The 20717-nt window shown below is 42.8% G+C and overlaps 1 protein-coding gene across 1 annotated transcript in view; it reads right to left on the bottom strand.

The window, feature by feature from the left end:
* The window catches only part of SFI1 (SFI1 centrin binding protein), a 1072759-nt gene that overhangs the window by 773325 nt on the left and 278717 nt on the right, over positions 1 to 20717 (bottom strand). The window contains exon 7 of the mRNA XM_069619815.1: positions 6882 to 6984. Within this exon, the coding sequence (XP_069475916.1) occupies positions 6882 to 6984 (103 nt within the window). The remainder of the gene's footprint in view (positions 1 to 6881; positions 6985 to 20717) is intronic.

The raw sequence follows: 20717 nt of genomic DNA, 5'->3' as shown, positions 1-20717 counted from the left end.
CCTGTTGCGCCTCTGCCCCAACTTCATCCTTTTCTTGAAGGCAGTGCCACAGCCCCATTATCCACTGAAGTACCACATCTCGGCCCCTTACCCAAAGACCTACACACCTCCTGCTCTCCTCCAGGTCCTGGAAATAATTATTTCTAATTGGGGACATATGTGTAATTTCTTTTTAAGGGAAGCAGGAATTGTGCAAAATCTGGTTCACTTAAACAAAAAAAAGAAACATCTGCACCCCTGATGTTGGCTCGGAGCGTTAACAGCAATAAATACTACTTTCATGGCCCCGCAGGGCTGGAATGCTTTCCTTGGACCTAGCTGGATTGGCTTGAGGGCTGTTACCGGCCGACCCTCCCCCAAAAGTTGTAATTAATGCTATATTGAAAACAGTTGATATCAACAACAGGCAAGGACCATCCTGTCCACCTGAAGGTGACAATTACCCTGCCTGCTGCAACACCATACTACGTGCTTGGTCTCTAGCTATGACTTTCCATCAACTCTGTAAACCTTTTCATTCAGGAACATTCTCAATATCTCCTTACACAACATCTGATGGGGTAAGCATACCATTTGCTGGACACTTCCCTGTGCAACACCGACTGCCCCCAGCTGCACAGAGCCTTGCACTGAAAACTGTTTTCAGAGCCTTTTTATCATATCTGTTTAATGTTTGTGTCTATTCATGCACCTAACCTTTACACACACTCATCACACTAATGTCTCACTTCAGAGGAACATAAAAATGCAGTATTGTTGCTCATTTTACGTCTAGGATACAAATAGCTCCCGAGGACATTACAAATACTAGCACAAAATTGCTGATCAAATAAGTACGTTTGCTAATAAAGAAAATTATAAAGAACACAATCTGCTAATACATTTTTGAAAACGAATGTATGCCTTAATGCCTGGTTCCCGTCTCCTCCCACCCATTGTCTCTGTATGGTGAGTGCCTATCACCAGATAGTGGACCTATGATATGATAAACAAGTGGATTTTGTGTATTATGACAATGTACATATTTTGTACAGGGAGTAGGTATTTTAACTGTGTTATGTCTGCCCACCCCAAACCCTTGACACTATATGTTGTGTGCCTAGTCTCAGACAGAGAACCCACATTTTAGTATAGAGGTGCAGAGTGTTTTAGTTGACATTTAGGTGGTCGTTTTACACAAGACTCAAATCAGAGGACTTCTTATGAAAGGGTTTTATTTAACTTAAAAGAAAACGCCTTTTCATCCTTATTTCTAAAAGAGCAGTTCCCTTCCTAATAAACTTTTCTATGGTGATCATCAAAAGTCAAAATAACAGAAATGGTCCTCTGTCTAAACCTATACTCTAAACTGGCCCTAACACTTAGAAAAACTATAAAAACTAGGCAGAGTGTCCAGTCTTCAGAGTTGTTCACCCTGATCTCTCTCATGGTTTCCAAGAATCCCTCCTGGTTTTCGGATCCAATGCTTATCCATAGAAAACAATGTTCCCTAGTTTAACAGTTTTGACCATCTTGTCAAAGTTCCAAACGTTTCTCAGGTTTACAAAATAAAGTCAAGTTCATGAAAAGATCAAGTGTCTAAGTTGTCGGTAGAGGGAATCTCCTTAATCACTCTCCACCACTTGCATGTTTTTTTCCCCCACTGGGTTGTCTGTGTTCTCCTTGAATTGGGTCTTCACTTGTCTTATTGGGCCACTCTGGCTCCCCTTGGGTTCCTCTCTCCCAATATCTCACCTCTCTGAAGTATTGGTAACCCTTCTCTGCATATGCCTCTCTTGGTTCTCTATAATTTTTTGGAGCCCTTTGTCAGATTACAATATTCCGGTTTCACGGAGTCACACAACCCTGAAATTCCTCTGTCCCAATGTCTCACTTATCTTTCTGGGGTATGGATAACTGATTTTCCTATGTGGCTCTGTCAACTCTTGGGGGAGGCGTTTCTGTTAGCTGGCTGAATGTTTACAGCAATCAGGTTTCTTGAACTTCCTTGGGTCCCCCTGTTTCAATGTTTCACTTATTTCTCTGGAATATAGGTGATCCCTCTTAAGCCCACTTGTGTTTCTTGGTCCCACTGTCTCACTTGTCTCTCAGGAGTATTGATAGCCCCTCTTTACATATGCCTATTTTGGTTCTCTGGGGTTCCTGTGAGCGGTTTGGCTGATTAAAATGTTCGGGTTCCTCTGACTTTCGTAAACCTTAATGTTACTTGGTTCTTTCGCTCTCTCTCTTTCTCTCTGGGCCTTTATGCCTATGGTATGGGGTTAGGGTAATCCTTCTGTCTTCCCCTTTCACCCTTTGGTCTCTGTGCCCTTCCACTATGAGCAACTATCTTGATACAATGAATTACAATAAAGTGTTAATGTGCTTATTTTGTCTAGGAGTACATTCAGTTGGTGTTAAGAGTCTAAATCTATTTTGACTTTTGGTGGCCTCTGGCTTTGTGTTCTCAAGTCTTCTCCCCATATTTCCCCCTCTAGGTTCTACATCTATTGTATGGGGCCCATATATATTATTTCTAATACTATGTCCTAGAGATTTAGGGTTACTGAGGCAGTGTGTCAGTGCAGGCACATGGCATTTGAATCAGGAAACCTTAAATATATGCTACTATTGTCTAGGATACCCTCATCTCCCCCCTCCTCAGCCTATATGTACTGTGCCTATCCAGAGACATTGGGCTTACATTTTAGGTTAAGCAGTGGGCTAGATCTTACCTAACCTTTACTGTTTTTTACATGCGTTGTGTCTATTACCATGTGTTATGTTTCACTTACAGTACTTCTTTTACCGGATATAAACTCAAAGTGTAATTTTATTAAAGTGTATACCATTGTGGGATTTGTTGTTTGTTATATATGTTGTTACATAAGCAACAGTGAATGCATTACATAACGACACATGAATCAAATAACGGACAATATAGAGAACAATTTACATGAGAATGAGTGAACTTGTGCAGTAGGGTAGTTGTGAGAGAGAACAGTAGGGAGGTGTCACGTTGAAGTTTGAAGAAGGAAGGATTTTAAAGAGAAGTGGAAGGAGGAGTAAGAGGTGGTAGAGCAGTAGAGAGAACAGGTGTCAGGTTGGAGTATGAAGAAGGTAGGATTTTAAAGAAGAGCGGAAGGAGGAGTAAGTGGCAGTGGAGCTGATTGGGGGAAGGAACGGCATTCCAATAATCCAGCCTTGGCATAAGCACGGCTCTTGTTAGTGTAATGCAGTTGGCCTGGGAGAGGAAAGGTTTAATTAACCGTAATCTCAGGTGGTATTGTGCTTTTTTTTACGATGCTACAACTATGAGCATCAGAACTTCATGAAGACTCAATCACAATACCCAGTGTCCTAACCTCTGTAGAAACATGGATCAAATGCAGTTCAATACAAAAACCTGCATAATCCGCACTCAGTTTTGCTCTTGATTGGCTGGACCCAAACACAAGGAACTCAGTCTTGGATCCCTTTATGCATAGTCCGTTTTCCAGCATCCATACACTAATTGATTCATATAAGTGGGAGAGCTCCTCTGAGTCTTTGCTGTAGTCCCTGCTTAGTGCCATGTTGCGCTGGGTATCATCTGCATAGTTGGTAAAGCGGATGCCCAGCTCGTCTAGGAGATCGCACAAAGGACGACAGAATACATTAAACAATGCTGGGGACAGACAGGCCCCCTGCGGGACTTCGCACTTTATATATTCTGATTCAGAGCTTTCCTCTCCCCAATGGATTTTTGACATCCTGTTATTAAGGAATGAGTTCATCCATTCAATTACTGCTTCCGAACAGTGCCCTACTTCTCCAAGCTTTTTTAGTAAAAGATAATGGTTCACCAAGTCGAAGGCTGTTGACAAATCTAAAAGCATCAGCAGCGCCGACTTGCTGTTATCCACAATGGCCAGCATCCCTGTCTGGAGATCTAACAAGGCACTTTCAGTGCCATGATAGGCTCTGAAAGCTGATTGTTTTCCATGAAGTACCTTATTAATCTCCAAGTATTCTTGTAGCTACATGGTTGCTGTTTTATAAGTGATGTTAAGCAAGAATGGTAAATTGGTGATGGGTCTCAGATTGTTATAATTACGGGGGGCTTTCCCTGGCTTTTCTTTAACAGTGGAGTGACCACCACCTTTTTGCAGCATTCAGGGACTTCACTATGCTTGAAAGTAGCGTTCGTGAAGCGTACTAGAAAAGGCGCAAAGATCTTTGTTTTTTCCAGTATGATCTTTACTGGGAACATTTCTCCTGGGCAGGCTGTAGGCCTCATAGTCTTTAGTATAAGGACCATACCAGGTGTATCTACATTCTGGAATGTGAAGTCAGGTCCAGCAGTATTTACGATTCTCCCTCTTTCTCCTACCCGATATATCCCTTCAATTTTAGCATGATTCTCTGCAATTCTAATTTGTGCAAGCTGTATCTTGGTTGCAAATGCTTTTTGCACAGCAGTACAGTCTACTTTGGTCGGAACAAAATGGGTTAAGTTGAGCTTTAGGCTCTTCTAGTCCGCTGAATATTTCAAAAAGATTTTTTGTGCTGTTTTTAGAATTCACTATCTGGGTATCGTAGTATTTTCGCTTGGCCTCGCAGATTTTTTCCTATATATCTTATCCAAAGCTTTCCAGGAGGCTTTATTATCTATAGTGGGATTTGTATCCCAAATTCTCTCTGCTTTACGCTTTTCCTGTTTGCGTGCCATGAAAGTTTGCGAGAACCATTTTTTGGTTATTCGTATGTTCCCTGACTGTTTTCAATTTTAGCAGAGCTACACGATCTAATAGCTCAGTCAGCACTATATTATATTTGGATGCTAGGGATTTAGGTGTCTCCTCATTAGCTGTAACTTTCATAAGTGTCTCCATGCAACATTCCAAATCATTGGGGGTCATTACAAGTAGGGAGGTAAGGATACTGGGCACCGGTAAGGAGACCAGTGCCGGTAATCCCTTACTGCCCTATTCCGAGGTCCCTTGGAGGGAAACGTAAGGAACGTGTGGTCTGATCACACATCCCTTACAGGTCCCGGTAAGGGACCAGGGCGCGAATAACGGGCTTGCCATTCGCGAGCCCGTTATTACCGCCCTCCCCATTCCCATTGAGCCCTATGGGGGCTCAATGGGAATGGGGAATGGTTTGTTCAATGGGGGCTTACTGGTCCCGCCAGGGTTGGACTGCACCGGTAAGTCCCCATTGAACAACACCGGACTCAGACACGGTATGGAAGGCAGCCATGGTGCTATTAGCACCATGGCTACCGCCCATCTCGTAATGAGGCCCATTGTCTGTAATTTTGTTAAAATCCCTACTCATAACCTTCTTCTGTATATTTTGTTTCCTTATGGATACAGATGGGAGTATGCATACCAGGTTAACTAAAAAATGGTCTGACCATACATAAGCATGGTGTAACTTCCGACAGTGTAAGCGAAATATTCCTTGTCATCACCCAGTGAGGATAATAGTTTTAATAGACTAGGGCCAGAGGTGGGGAAATAGGCATACTGGTGCTGGACGGAGCACTTACATGCATCTTCCAGTTGCACTCCCTAAAACAGTTTAAAACCCAAAATGTTAGGGGAAAGTGGGGGACACATCACAATTAAATACTTAAATAATCATCACGAAAAGGTGTGCTGTTTTGAATCCAACTCTGTAGTGAGGGGATGGGGGGGTTTGCTGATGTACAGAGGATGATACTGTCAGCACCATGGTGCCCTGACTAAGTTTGTGCTGAGCTGCACTGTCCAGTGACTTTGAAAAAGTTCCAGAACCAGTTTACACCTGGAGGATACATCAAAAGATGAGCAATCTGTCGGGGAAGGTTATCCATTAGAAACAGAGCAAAGACCAAAATAAGAATGAGGAACAGGCAAATGGAGTTGGATAGAAGAGTATTCATGACATGGCAAGAGAACAAAGTGATATCTGGGCGTGAATGAGAAATGCTTTTGCAAACAGGTGTAGGCAAATGGGAGCGGGAGTGAAAGAGGAGAAATATGAACAACATCTATGCAAAGAATTTGACAAACACGGGGGAACCGGAGGTTGTTAACCGAAGTGTAGAAACGAAGACGGGTTATACCGGATACATGGCCACAACGGGTGCTCTACAGACACACATAACAAAAGCAAAGTGACAACGCATAAAGGGAAAGGAGAGAAAGGTGAGAAGACAGAATGGTGAGGCAAATGATCGATTTATAAAATCAGATGGAGAGCAGAGGAGGCTGGAAAAGGGAAAGAAAGCAAAGGGTTCTGGAAAGAAGTGGTTTAGACAAAGAGGAAAGAGTTGAGGGAAAGAGTAGAGAAGAGGACAGGGCAGGAAGAAGAGAACAAGGAAAGGAATATAAAAAGAAAAAGTAGATCGAAGATAGCAAGCAGAGAGAAGCAAAAGAAAGGAGAGGCATCAAACAAATAGGGGAGGAAATGAGAGAAGCATAATTAAGAGACAGGAGACAACGGGTAGAGAGGAGATAACAGAAGGGTGGGAGAGGAATAGATGAAAAAGATGAAAATGGTACGGAAAGAGAAAAGAGTGGAAAGAAGAAAAAGTGAAGACGATAAAGATGAAAAGAGAAAGGTGAGTGAAGAACAGGAGATGGAGGCGAGAGTGGGGGAGGGAGAGTTGAGCAGGCATAAAGAAGAAGCTAAGAAAAGGGGCCGAGGCAAAAAATGAGAGGATGAAAGGAAAAACAAATCCAAACGAGACAGGAGCGGGAGGAGAGAAACGAAAGAGGAAAGAAAGGAAACGAGAGAAGATTAAATCTAAATGGAAAAGCAGAAAAGGGAGGCAGAGGAAAGACTCTGGTGGTAGGAGAAAAAGTTGAGGTGCAAAGTAAGAGGGTAAGTACAGTAGAGAATCAATCATCCTCCCGATCCCCGGTACATACCCGGCCCAGCAGGCTCATAGCCCAGTGCTTCAGACTTAGAACATCCATTTCTTTGGCTTGATGGGCCTGACGCAGCCGACACACCCACACACGCCAAGCCATGCTGAAAAAGAAAGCAACGGATGATTCTAGCACACATAGCTTTAAACATTATTATTATGGAGCCATATATTGAAAATCATTCACAATGCGATCTCGTCACTGCGCGAGAAAGTGAACAGGCGGGTACAGATACAGAAAGAAAAGCCAAAGCCGAGAAACAAAGCGACATAAATGGATAGAGACTGACAGCGACAACAACAGGAAGAGAGGCAAGGGCAAAACAACTGCAAATAGAAAAGGAGACAGAAGGGGCATGTAAAAGAAAGAGAAACAAAAACACAGACTGCATCAAATGAACAAGAACAGAGGGGCATTGATGGAGAGAGAAATAGACAAAAAGCGTGATGACAAAGAGAAAACAGCAGAGGAAAATGGCAAGAGAAAGAATAATAAAGACAGGGAAATTTTAATGCAGACATAACTAGAGAGAAGCACAGAATGTAGAACATTTTCACACTATCCTTTGCACTGGTAGTTCACATCCTGTTACCTAAAGACTCATTTGATAGCAAGTCTATGTCTTTCTGTGGCACCTTCTGTGCACAGGCCCTTACCTATATGGTGCACCATATTCCATACCTCAATGATCTCCTTTGTTGTGGCACTCACAGAGCGATTGGGGTTGACTGCCAGTACAAGATTCTCTATGGTGAGTAGCTTGTCTTATTTTCTGCTAGGTCTTGTTCCCTCCCCCCCTCTCCAGACAACTTTTACAGAACACTTTCAGAACACATATTAGGCAGGGATGGAAGCACTGTACTTTATTTAGCCAAAATGCTCTAGAGCAATTGAAGAGCCTCAGAACAGGAGCTTGCAACCAAGTCCATGTTGCAGCTCTATAGGCATCTAGAGGAACATATCGGTGGAATGCCATTACCCTCTCAGCATGTGCCCAACTACCCGCTGGAGGAGGGATCTTCTGAATGAGTTATGCTTGCAGGATACAAGAGACCTAGGGGCACATCAAAGCCATGAAGTATGCTTTTAAGGATCTGAGGTGCCATAAGTCACACATAAGGTGATCAGACTTTTCGGGTGAGCAGGTTGACATCACAGGTGATCATAGACTCTGATAGCTTCTGAGCTTCAGTTACAAGATGAAATCTATATACCTTTCAATGGAGGGAACAGTTTCAACAGTCCATCAGTGATCTTCGACTTTTGTATTCTGGTGAGATAAATAGCTGGACTCAGAATTAATGTTTGCGCTGATTGCAGCGAGACAAGACTTCCTTTAATGGCATGTAAGAGATAAAGAGCCAGTGGCAAAAACAAAACCACTCACTCTTTTACCAGTCTTGCGACTGGCTCTGTCTTCTTACAGAAGACTGGAAGGTGCCATGGAGACTGAGGCAACCACACCATTGGTCCCACATGCATATTATGGTATTACACCTTGTGCTGTGACTTTGGCACGTTCGAGTTCTTGGTGTCCCTGGAATCCCGCAAACTCTGCTTTAAGTTCCACCAGATCGGGATTGCAGCGCTTCTCAACTCTTTGGCTGGCCCTGGTCAGTTTATTGAAGCTTGTGACAAGTATTTTGCCAAGCAACACATGGGTCCCTGTCTTAGTTTGGATCTTCGTGGGAGCTACTGTATTCGTTTCCTGAAAATGTTTTAATTTGCATCCTCCATTTTACAACCATTACTCTGCGCAAACACTGCATCCGTACTAGCATCAAGTGGTTTTCTGGTGGAAGGACAGCTGCCTAGCTACAATGGATAACTTCTACTCTTTCTATAGTAAGGGGATTGCTTTTGGGGTTTGGGTGCGTTTAATGGTCTTGAGCTACATTGCTAACTTTTGCCTGCATTTTCATTTTCAGCCAGGGAAAGAGCCATGTGGCATTCCTCAGGCCTTTTAGCTCAAACCCTCTGCGAAGGAGTGTATGTACTTTTCCTTGTGCAGTGTTTTTAGGAGGAAATCCTTGTCATTCCCCTGGGTGGTGCCTTAATGAGGGTCTGTCCAAACATATTGTGAAGTCTTTATTACGCTCATCACCATGACAGCAGCAACGCTGCTGTGGCAGAGCCTTTGGGTGTGCTTATTCAGGCCATTGCAACAAGGAGTTCAGGGAGGCTTCCTCTAGGTCCTTTACCGCAGACCTCATCAGATCCTAAGGTTATTACACCATTACCACAACCCACGCCATGGGTTCTCCCCCACCATTCACACTTGCCCCACCTGAGTGGTTTCATGGAAATCCGGAAGGGTTGTGAGAAACCTAGGCGTATTTTCCCATACACACCCTGAGATTCCTCTATTCAGGTGGCCTGGGGAGGGCCACTGCTCCTGGATCCCGACCCTGGGGGTGGACAAACGAGGGAGGATCCCCTGGGTAGGGGAGTCCGGGGTTGCCTTTGTGGGAATACCCCAAGCGAGGCGCGGTATTCTGACGGGTCCAAAGAAGAGGAGGAGGAAGTCCCGTACGCCTTCTTGGGATACACCGATTCCCGTCACCCTATTCCAGGTCTCATTTTCCCCCCAATTCCAATCCTGTCATCAATAATCCAAGGGGGAGGAAGGAAAGAGTCAATTTTCCAAGGTGTGGGGACTAAGAAAAAACAACTAAATACGGAATATGGAAGCGGCCAACAAATCGCTTGAGGGATAACCAGCCTTTCCACATGTGCATTGTCGATTCCCTGATAGAAGAGCAGGAAATAAGTCTATCCTCCAAAACCCTTCCATCTCTCCCTCCCCATTTCCAACAGATACTGAGACAGGAAGGAGGCAACTAAAAGCAGTAAAGATTACCCATAGAAACAACATGGGCATAGTAAGGGAACCCGACTATAGGAAGAACTTACACTGTCCCACTGATAGTCAGGCATTTACTAATTATCACTCACACCTGACTCCACTTGACTGTTTCCACAGCTATAAAGGGTGTGGTCTTTTTCAAGAGTGAGCGAGCTGGGGATGTGGTCTGGACCAGAGGAGCCAAGGAGCACAGACTGACAGGAGATGAGGGCTGGAGGAGAACAGCATGCCGATACGCTGGCCCGGTGTCTGTGAGGGGCTGCAGCGTGACGAGGGAGCCATGTTTCCAAGGAGGGACTGCATCGTGCTGGTGGCATCCAGGAAAGTGCTTGTTCCCTTGGGACTTGAGCCAGCCCTAATAGTATCTGAGGGACAGGTGTTGAGACCATGACCTCAACCCTGTGTATCCTTAAGGGACCTCCGGTCAAGGCAACGCTGCCCAGTGATTTTCGTAAATGCAGTGAGAAAGAAACTCAGGAGCATGCGTGGGACTGTAGCAGAGCGGGGAAAGGCACAGAATATAACGTGGAATGGAGAGAAAAGTAGGCGATACAAGGTAAAAGGGGTTTGAAGCTGAAAGCGATTGGAAAACAGTGCGAAAAACACGAAAGTGAAAGCGGAAAGTGCTGTGAGAAACCCAAGGGTATTCTCCCAGGAAAAAACTTGAGAATCACTTATTCAGGTGGCCAGGATATGGCCATCACTGTGGATCCAGTTCCTGGGGGTGGACTAGTGTGGGAGGATCACCTGGGTAGGGGAACCCGGGGTTATAGTCGGGGGAATGCCCCAAGTGAGATGCAGTACCATCATGGGGCGGATGGTGAGGGGAACAAAATCCCTGAAGCTTTTATAAGCCATTCCCGCTCATCATCTCTTCCACCCATTGAATCTCCCTTACCCAAATGTAAAACCAACAACCCATCCACATCTGATAAATACCCTAGGAGCATGAACCCCATCAGGATCAAAAACTGCCTCTCTGAGAAGACTTGCTTTCCTGTTTTCTACTCGAATTCTCCCCATCCTTCTTCCCGTCCCTCTGCTTATTATTTTCAACATTCCCAACCTGACCTGACCAGACAAGACTCTATGATTCCCACAATCCCCTTTGTGTATTTAATAATTCCGGATATTCCAGTTTTCCCCGCAAACCTTACCAATCCAGTCTCTCTGATTGTCACTTTAGGAACTCCTAGTCGAAAGTGACTGACAATTATAAATTCCCACCATTCCCTGTGTTCTGTTCTTCATCCTGGCCATTCTCGTCCATTGCACAAACCTTTCCTTATCCTGTCCCGTAGGATACTTTGACACTCCAGCCCCCCGCCCCCATCCTTTCTGACATGAATACTTTTTTATACCCAAGACAATGGACTAATGTAAAACCTGTTTACCTGACATGTCCCGACACAAGGGTAAGGCAATTGACTTAAATCACACACACCTGACGCCCTTCCTCTTCCCCACAGGGATAAAAGGTGGACTAGAGAGCACAGTACGAGCAAGGCAAATGCAGCAGACAGCACAACGAGACGGCTACCACGCGGCAGTTCAAGAGAAGGAGAAAGGCGGCAGGAATCAAGAGAGTGGTGAGGAGAGAACTGACCTTGCCCTTTTTTCATCCCAGGCCCGTGGAACATTCATGCAAGAGAGCCCAAGACTGCAAACAATAGCACAAATGTCCTGCAGCAGATGTCAATGGTACACTGGGCAAGCCTATGCTGATAAGTAGGAGCTAGGGAAGCTTCTACACCTGTGGTACTGGCCTTGACTCCAGAGAAGACAAAAGCCAAGCAGTTTATTACAGCCGGTGAGTCGAGGAGAGAACCGCTAAGAACCAGGCTGTGTTGAGTGAGAATTGCAAGGCGGCACGTTTTGAACCAAAGCTGATGAACTTTTGAATGAACTGTAAAAAGTGTGAAGGGGAGACCAGCTGCAGAGGGAAACAGGCACCACGTGGGTGCTAAAGCAAAAGACTCTGGCCGAGCCCCATATGAGAGAAACTACAAGTGCCAGAAGGCCGTAGGAAGGCCAGCGAAATAGGTCAAAGTGGTCATACAGAGGGTTCAGTAAAGTCCCTGTACAATTGAAAGACTTTGATCTACAAGCAGTGTGAGGAAAAGGGAAGTGAATCCCATAGTGAAAGTGAACATTAAGAAACCAAGGGAATTTTTTTTTTTTTTATTTGCATTTAGTTCATTTACAAGAATAATTTCGAGTAGAACCTTTGCAAAAGAACAAGTTAAAATCCATGTAAAGAAAAAAATTTAAACATTTAAAATTACATTATTTTACATTAGCACACAATACTTTAAAATACAATTTAAAATACAGGTGCAAGAGAAAATATACCAATCAATTTACCATCTAAGCATTTCATTCTCCACTCAAAATAAGTTCTTTTTCTATATGCTTACAAAAGCTTACTAATTCATAAATTAGACGGTTGTGAGCTCCTTGCATCATACGAGACCATAAAAACTCGAGGCAATCCTCAAACCCTGTATCAACAAATTTCATAAATCTTGCTGTACGAATTTTTTTAAAATGGGGACAATAGAGTAGGAAATGCTTCAATGTTTCGTGTGGTTCATTACATTCATCAAATCGACATCCCACAGCAAATGTGGTGGCATTTGTTCGCCAGTTCTTAGTTCTGTCTCTAGTATGGTAAAGATTAAATCTAAATCGAATATATGCCTTCCTGGTAGTTTCACAGGGGAATAAAGTGATATGTGCATAGCGAGGGATGCGCTGCTTAACAAAGGCACTGTATTCTTCATAAGATTTATATGTCATAATCCGATCAATAGTTACACACCAGTCTAAATCAAAAAGTTTTTTTTTAGCATAGCAAGGGCGAAGATGAACATCATTCACTGTAATATTCACTTCACTTAAAAGTTGTTGCATTTTCAGTTGGTAATTATAAAAAGAAAGAGGACAGTGGGTACCCAGCATCTTACTCAAATCCGCATATAATGAATTAGTCTGTGGATAATTCATTTTTGCAAAGTGAGATAACTGTCTCCATTTCCATCTAAACGATAGTGCCACCAACCCCAATTCATGACGGATGATGGCATTTGGAATGGACATTGGCAAGAACATTGCTGCTTTTAAAAGTGAACCTTGTAAACAATCCAACATATTCGACATATCACACAAACAAATGTCTAGTGCATAAAGAATGACACTCTCAGTCTTCAAGGACATAAATTCAATTAACGGAGTTAATGAAAATTTGCAAAACCGGGTATAAATCCTTTTCATTTGCGAAAGGAGTGGCCTGGTTTTGCATTTGATAATGTCTGTCCATACTTTGATGGAATTCTGATCAGAGAGATGATAACCCAAGTAAATAGCGTTGTTAATACAAGATATCTGAGTATCCATAATATGCAATCTAAAACTGCCCTTTTTTTGCTTCACTCCAAATTTCATGATGGCAGTCAAATTGTGATCCTTTGCAAATTCCTCAAAGAGTGTTATTTCGTTTGTAAACCTACAGGAGTAGGGTCAAACAAAATAATATCATCTGCAAAGGCAATCCATTGCAAAGATATACTCCCAACCTTCACAGAAAACAGGTTCATATTTTCCCAGTTCTTATCCAGATCCGCCATGTATAGATTGAACAGGGTTGCTGCAAGGTTGCAGCCCTGTTTCAAACCCAGTGCTGTTGCTATTGGAGCTGTGGTGCCCCCGTCCTGTGATATTTTTATTCTATAAGTTGTATTGGTGTGCAATTTCATAATCCAATACATTAAATCATTTGGAATTCCGAAAGCCAACATTTTCATCCACAATAAGTTGCGGACAACATTATCAAAGGCCGCACTCATGTCAATCATTGCTATATATACCGGATTAGAGTTCTTATTTTTTGCTCCAGCAATAACGTGCGCAAGGATAATTGCATTTAGAGTGGTACTCATATTCTTTCTGAAACCCGTTTGAAATTTAGAATAAAGACCCTTGGTCTCAATAATTTTCTCCAAATCGTAAAGAAGTAAAATCGCAAAGATTTTAGCCTCAGTATCGATTAGGGAAATCGGGCGATAATTTTCAGGGCAGGAAGGATCGCCCCTCTTAAATATGGGGACTATGTTTGCAGTTAACCAAGATGGTGGAATTTCCCCAGAGTTGAAGATAGTTTCGAATTTGGTATTTACAATTTCTGCCCACATGGCAGGATCCGCTTTATAGAGACAAGGGGGAAGCCCGTCTGGTCCTGCAGCCTTAGAATACGACAACCTCGAGATCGCCCAAATTATGTCACTAATGCTCCAATTAAACCGAGGGATCCTGGAAGAGTCTAACAATATACCAGGAAGAAATTGGAACTTATAAGGTAGTTGATATTTGGCAGTTATATACATCTGCCATGTCTGATCAGAAATACAATTCGGCATAGATAACACGGCATTTTTTGGGTCAGCTTTTAGAGTACGCCATATTACTCGGGTGTCATGTGACGTGATGGCACGGATTAGAGTACAGTTCTCCTCATTATGTCTTGAGATCCGGGCGAACCTTAAGTTTTGTTTATACTGAGACATGATTTGATTCCGCCTTTCTCTGAGTCTTTCAGTACCTAAATCATTGTATTTCAATTGTCTTAGGGCTTTATTTTTTTCCCTTTTCAACAGTTTGCATTTCTGATCGTAGATATGAATATGTTTCACACTGCTGCGGTTTTTACAAAATTTGAGCAAAACGGTGTCAACTATTTTGGAGTAATCCCTATCAGGTAATTTTGTTCTTAAATTGGCACCATATTGGTCAACTCGCAGTGTTTCTCGAGATATGTGTTTAACAATTTGATCGCACAACCCATTGTTCCACCTGATTGAGTGCTGAGGGCGATCGATTTCTACTGCTGTTAGTGAACTATTTGCTCCTAGCAATTGACATTTCAATTTCAATGATGTTATAAGTTGGGCATGGTCACCAATCAATATAGGATCTATTACTAATGGGGCCATGTAAGCTATAAGATTACGAGATACAAAGATAAAATCTATCATTGAATTCTTAACTCCTCTTTCCCATGTAATTTTTGATTTCATATCGTATGTTACCAAGAGATCCATGTCCCAATCAGTTAAGAGTTCTCTAAACTTGGCTCCTCTAATGCATGCTGAGGTTGCGGATTTAGATAGACTAGTTTCATTCACATATCTACAGTCACAATTAAAATCGCCACCAAGAATGATCTCACAGTTCTGATACATACTAGCGGAAAATTCTAAGCATGCTTCAAGGTCATCAAACATCTCATCAATAGTTAAATTGGCAGGATTCCAATATAGTGAGATGATAATTAATGATGAATATCTGATTGAGGGTATCTCAAGATGAACCCCTAATAAACTCGGAGAGTTCCAAACTAAATTAGGTTGAACTTTAAATGAAGTGTTTATTGCAATCGATAAGCCCCCAGATGGGCGGCCTGATAAATGTCTCTTAGCTAATGAGTTAAAAGTAATATAACCAGGGATTAGTAGGGGTTCTGTTTTCATCGACTCTTGGATTATGATTATCGTTGGTCGTTCATCGCTGATAAGATTGAGATGCCAGTTCATTAAATTCACAAAGCCACACGAATTCCAGGATATAATTTTAAGTTCTTTGTGATTAGATAGCTATGTGACTGGTATTATAGGTAATGAAGTAGTATTAGAAGACAAAATGGCCAAAAGCATGGGTTCCAGCCAAGGAAGGCCATTTGTTTGAGCTACAACTTTCAGAATCTCAGCCAAATCAAGTTCAGAGCCCATATTTGTTTTAACAATGGGTAAGGTCAGATCAATACAATTTCCATCGATCACCTTCGGTGGATCAATGAATAGAGCAGCGTCATCCTCGGATCCGAAGGTAAGTAATACCAAGCCCTCTCTTTTTATTTCCTCCCGATTGAACCAAATAAATTTCATTACTGCCTCAGAACTAAGATAACATGGGGCCCTGAAGTTGTTGATTCTGGCCAGGGAGACTCTGGTAATATCATTAGATTTAACCATTCTCAATTGAGGTATTTTTGAGAAAAGGGAGAAGATAAATGAACGATTAATACGTTTATCTACCAGTTCCTCAACATTTCCTTCAAATCCTATAATGTATTCCTTTATCTCATCTGACTGCAAGGGCCTGTCTGGGATTGACGCTGAGACAACTGGAATTACTGCTTCCACAGCAGGATTGGTTAATAAATTATTAGGTTGTTTTAATAAGATCTTGCTATAATTATTTGTGTTCTGATTGTCCACATAGAAAGTTTTACTCAGAGCTACAGAGGCTTCACCATTTTTATACAAGAGAGGATTGGTATTCATATTTTGTGGTAGTGATCTGCTTTGCGCAGGGCCATGTATAAATATACGATTTGGAGTCATTACATTATCAATTGCTCCAGCTTGATCGGAACAACTGAATTTAGGACTCTCCTTATGAAGCACGGCCGATGCCTCAACCAATGTAGTTCTTTTTCCCGTGCCATTTACTGCAATTACCGACTTAGTCATATTCACCTTCTCTTCTATGGTATTAGTTATTTCATCTACCTCTACCTTCCCTGTTTTACCAACGCCATTTACAGCAACTAAGGGTTTATTTTTGGGCTGTTCGGAGATATTGTTCGCAGAGAGTTCAGTAGTCACATCCCTCAAACATACTTCACTGTAGGTTTTCCTAGTTAGTGAAATCGAATTATCACTACCATGAGGGCCCGGGTGAATAATGTTATTTTTCATCGTAGGACATCTCCCTATAATCGGGAAAAAGTCCCTTAAGTTACTTTTTACTACAGAGCCAATAATAGGTTCGGTTAGAGTTGTTACACATCCATTGTCCTGATTTTCTAACACCTTTAGAGACATTTCACATAATTTTGATTTGATCAGAGGTTTAGAATTCATAATTTTCTCAGATGTACTATTCACTGGATTAATGATGCCAGACTTAAGATTAGCAATCTTAGGAGGAGCAGCACCCATCATTAGTGACTTGGTAATAATACCATTTTGACTTACTTCCTCCGATGAATTAGTAACCGGGGTAAGAGCATCTTGGCTTTCTTTGGACAGTTGTTCTACATCAATATGTTCTTCATCGGTTAATTCTGTACTAGGAACTGGGTAAATATCCTTTCCACGTCCGTCTTTCTTATGGGATAATGCTTCCTTCCTACGCTTAGCATATCTCTTAACGGCTCGCAAGTGATTTTTTTTAACTCGACGGGACATAAAAGTAAAAGGTTCCTCAGTAACGCAGTGTTCAGTCTCTGTTTTTTTTTGTAATTCAATTTCTTCAAGGAGAGCAGATGGGCTATCAGGAAACCGCATTAAAGGTTCCATTTTGGAGAAGTGAGTTGCAATTGTGAAATTCAGTGCATCGACTGATGCCTTAATTTCTTTCAAGTCATTGTCGCACTTACATTTCACAGGTTCAATTAATGCGTCCTGATTGCACTGTTTCAAGCTATTTACACATATATCATGCCTCCCTGCCTCTTCATTACTATGGCCTTGTCCGCTAATTTCAGATTGAATGGATCTTAGGGTGTCAACTGCAGTGATAAACCCCTCGATTTTATCCATTTTGGAGCAAAGATAGTGTAAAATGGCCTTAGTTTCCTTTAATTCAAGATGAGTGAGCTCGTGACCCTTATCAAGAAGATCTAGAATTTTGGTGATCACCGGAAGAGGAGTTGGGAATTGATTTTCAATTTCGCGCACACTGTTCGTACCTACTCCAAGATCATCAATTGGTAATTTATTTAAAACATTAAATTGATCAGGCGAGAATGAAAGCGTGCGCGGAATTGCTCCAATTGGTGCCTCATCCGATACATCATCATCTATTTTAGTACGATAACTCCTATTAGTATTTCCTATGGTGCCCAAATTTGTTGTACCGTATACTAATGGAGTCATCATACTAATAGTTTGATTGACTTGTGCATTTAATGCAGCCATCTTCTGCAAGGTAGTGCTAAATTGCACTTTGTTAGGGGTACAGGAATCCGATCGAATCGTACTATCACTCATATTTACATCTACAATCTCCTTTTCCTCAACCTTTGTTGGGGCATACATACAAACAGAGGAAGTAGCATGCACTTGGGCTGCATGAATAGAGCAGTTACCAGTATCTAAGCAAATCTCAGGGACAATAGGAATATTCTCATCTACCATGTCAATTAATGGCGCTTCATGATATGAAGTTCGACCTTTACATACCATAGAGTCAATGCTGGAAGATGTTAAAATGTTAGTTATTGCCTCAATGCAACGCCCACTTCGCAGGCCATTGGCCATTGTAAAAAGGATGTACACCAAATTTTAAAATACTTTTTACAAAATGTCAACTTAGAAAGGAAACACCTTTCCTAATGTTGAGTCAGGAAATTTAAAACGTGATGTAACAACCTTCTCGAAGTAAACAAAGAATTCAACGCTGTGTGCTAACAGGCAACAATACTTCTCAGGTACTTAGCTCGTGCCAGTTGCCCAGGTCACAGCCAAACAGCACAACAGCGGCTCCAGCCCTTACTGCCTCCAGGGCTTAACGCCGCAAGGGCGGTTGTGCCGGCGATTTCACTGCTGGGTGAAGTCACGTGACCAAACACGTGTCGGAGTTCAGCTCCGCCCCCTCCAGGAAGCGGTTACTGCAGCAAGAGCAACGCTCGCAGTGCTGCCAACGGGGTGCGCAGGGTGAAAGAAATGAGAAGACACAGCACTCCTTAGAAAAGTGAATGAAGCCCAAGGGAATTGAATCCAGTTAAAGTCCAGAGGAATCCAAGCCCGACCGAGGGAGATCCAGGGGTGAAGCCACAACCAAGAAAAGAGGGGTATGAGCCCGACCGAGGGAGATGGAGGGGTGTAGCTATCACCCAAAATTGATTGATAAAAAAAAACTGTGGTATACTATGGCAAACGATACGAGACGGGTCAGTGCCCGGAAGAGGGGGATCCATGGGTGAAGTCATCACCCTATGTGAAACTAATAAATAATTGAGAAGGGTCTGCGTGCACAAGAGGGGGGACCCAGAGGTGACCCCATCACCCAGCGAACTTTGGAAACAAACTTTCATTTGTTAAACAAACCAGAGTGTTTTTGTTAGTTGGACACTACAGGCCTAGAGGGCGACAGACTTCCTAGGAAAACGAGACATGGCCATCGACGGACCTGAGAGCTGCAGTGTAACTGTCGTCTCGTGCTGAAGCAGCCTGAGACTGTACTGTGCTCTAAGCTCCCATCTTACCTCATACACAAAACGTGGGGAAGGGAGAACTCAGGCTACCACATCAGGACATATTATTTAAGAACACTTCTTTCTTTTCTTGAGAACTATCCCACACAGCTTTTTGTATTAGTTGTGAGGTTTGGCAATAGGTTTCTTAGTATCGGCCTTTTTGTTTTGACACAACGCTACTAGGACTGCCTTATTTTTCATTTGATGGTCGACGCTTGTTCCCATCTTAGATTTAGGTTTAGATTAGATGTTTTTCCAAACTGCACATAGCATTCATTGTTAAATAAACACCCTTGCGCTGTGATCACTTGTATCTGTCTTGTTGTCACCATGAGTTTCTCACAGTGTATAAAAAAGCGCAGAGAGAGCGGAAAGAAAAAGGTGCAAATGGGCACCGGGAGGACAGAAAGGTGTGGACAAAGAGTGCAAGTAACCCACAATGAAAAGGAGGTTACAAGTGAGCACCGAAAGGAAAAGAAGCGTTCAAGAGGCACAGGAAGGAAAAGGAAAGTGCCAGGGCATGGAAAAGTTGAAAGCATGTGTGAGGCAGAGCAAGTGTGCATAAGAAAGCAAGAAATACAAGTTACTTACCTCTGGTAGCGTTGTTTCGATTGGATGTTCCACCCACATATTCCTCCTATTTTGATATCTCCATATCCAGCCATAGCTGCTTCAGAAATCTTTTCCACCAGGGGGCGCTGCGAGTTGATGCCTGTCGACTGGATATCGCTCGAGTGCCTCTGTCAAGAGGTCATCACTGGTATAGAGCCTGCGCAGCGCCCGTTGGCTTCAGTTCTGTTTTTATGCGCATTTCCAATATTCTCTTGGGTGTATCTTACGTCAGACAGTTGCTCACCCTGAAAGAGAGTAAACTGGAATATGTGGGAGGAACATCGAATCGAAAGAAAGTTACTAAGGGTAAGTAACTTGTTCTTCGAATGGATTGTGTCCTCCCACGCAATTCCTCATCTTTTGATAGACTCCCAAAGCAGTGTTTGCATTTTTGGAGGAGGGAGTAAGAATGTAGGAGTTCCTTATTGAATTGTGTGTACAGAATGTAACACTGCCTTCCCAAATCCACCTTCCCAGCACGAGCTAGAGTCCAGACTACAATGCTTTGTGAATGTGTGGACGGAGGACCATGTGGCCGCCGCACAAATATCCTGAATTGGGAGTCCCCTCTGTAAGGCAGAGGAAGTAGCCATGCCCATGACTGAATGAGCTCCGAGGCCCTCAGGAGGATCTTTTCCCGCTAATCTGTAGCATTCAGAAATTTCTTAAACTATCCACCTGGATAAGGTTTGTTTTGTGACCGATCTACCCAATTCATGGCCAATGTAACCAACAAAAAGTTGATCATCCGGTCTTAACTTAGACATCCTGGAATAGTAGAAGCTAAGTAACGCTTTGGGTCAAGTCTGTGTAATCTCTCGTCTTCCTTTCCAAGATGAGATGGAGGATAAAACAACAGAAGAACAAGTTACTTACCAACTGGTAACGTTCTTTCGACTGGATGTTCCTCCAACGCATTCCACATCTTTGACATGTAATGTCCACAGCTGTGCACATCGGAAACTTTTTCGGTAGAAGGCGTCCTGCGTCGATGGCGTCGGGCCCATGTCCCTCGAGGGCCACAGTATGTCATAAATAGGGCATGCAGCGCCCGTAGCCTCAGTTTAAGTTTTTTCCCCCCAGAACATGTGACACCAGT

This window comes from Ambystoma mexicanum, chromosome 10 (assembly GCF_040938575.1).
Source record: "Ambystoma mexicanum isolate Mex_15411 chromosome 10, UKY_AmexF1_1, whole genome shotgun sequence".
Lineage (NCBI taxonomy): Eukaryota > Metazoa > Chordata > Amphibia > Caudata > Ambystomatidae > Ambystoma > Ambystoma mexicanum.
The sequence above is the reverse complement of the archived record's forward strand: the minus strand, read 5'-3'. Positions and strand labels throughout refer to the sequence as shown.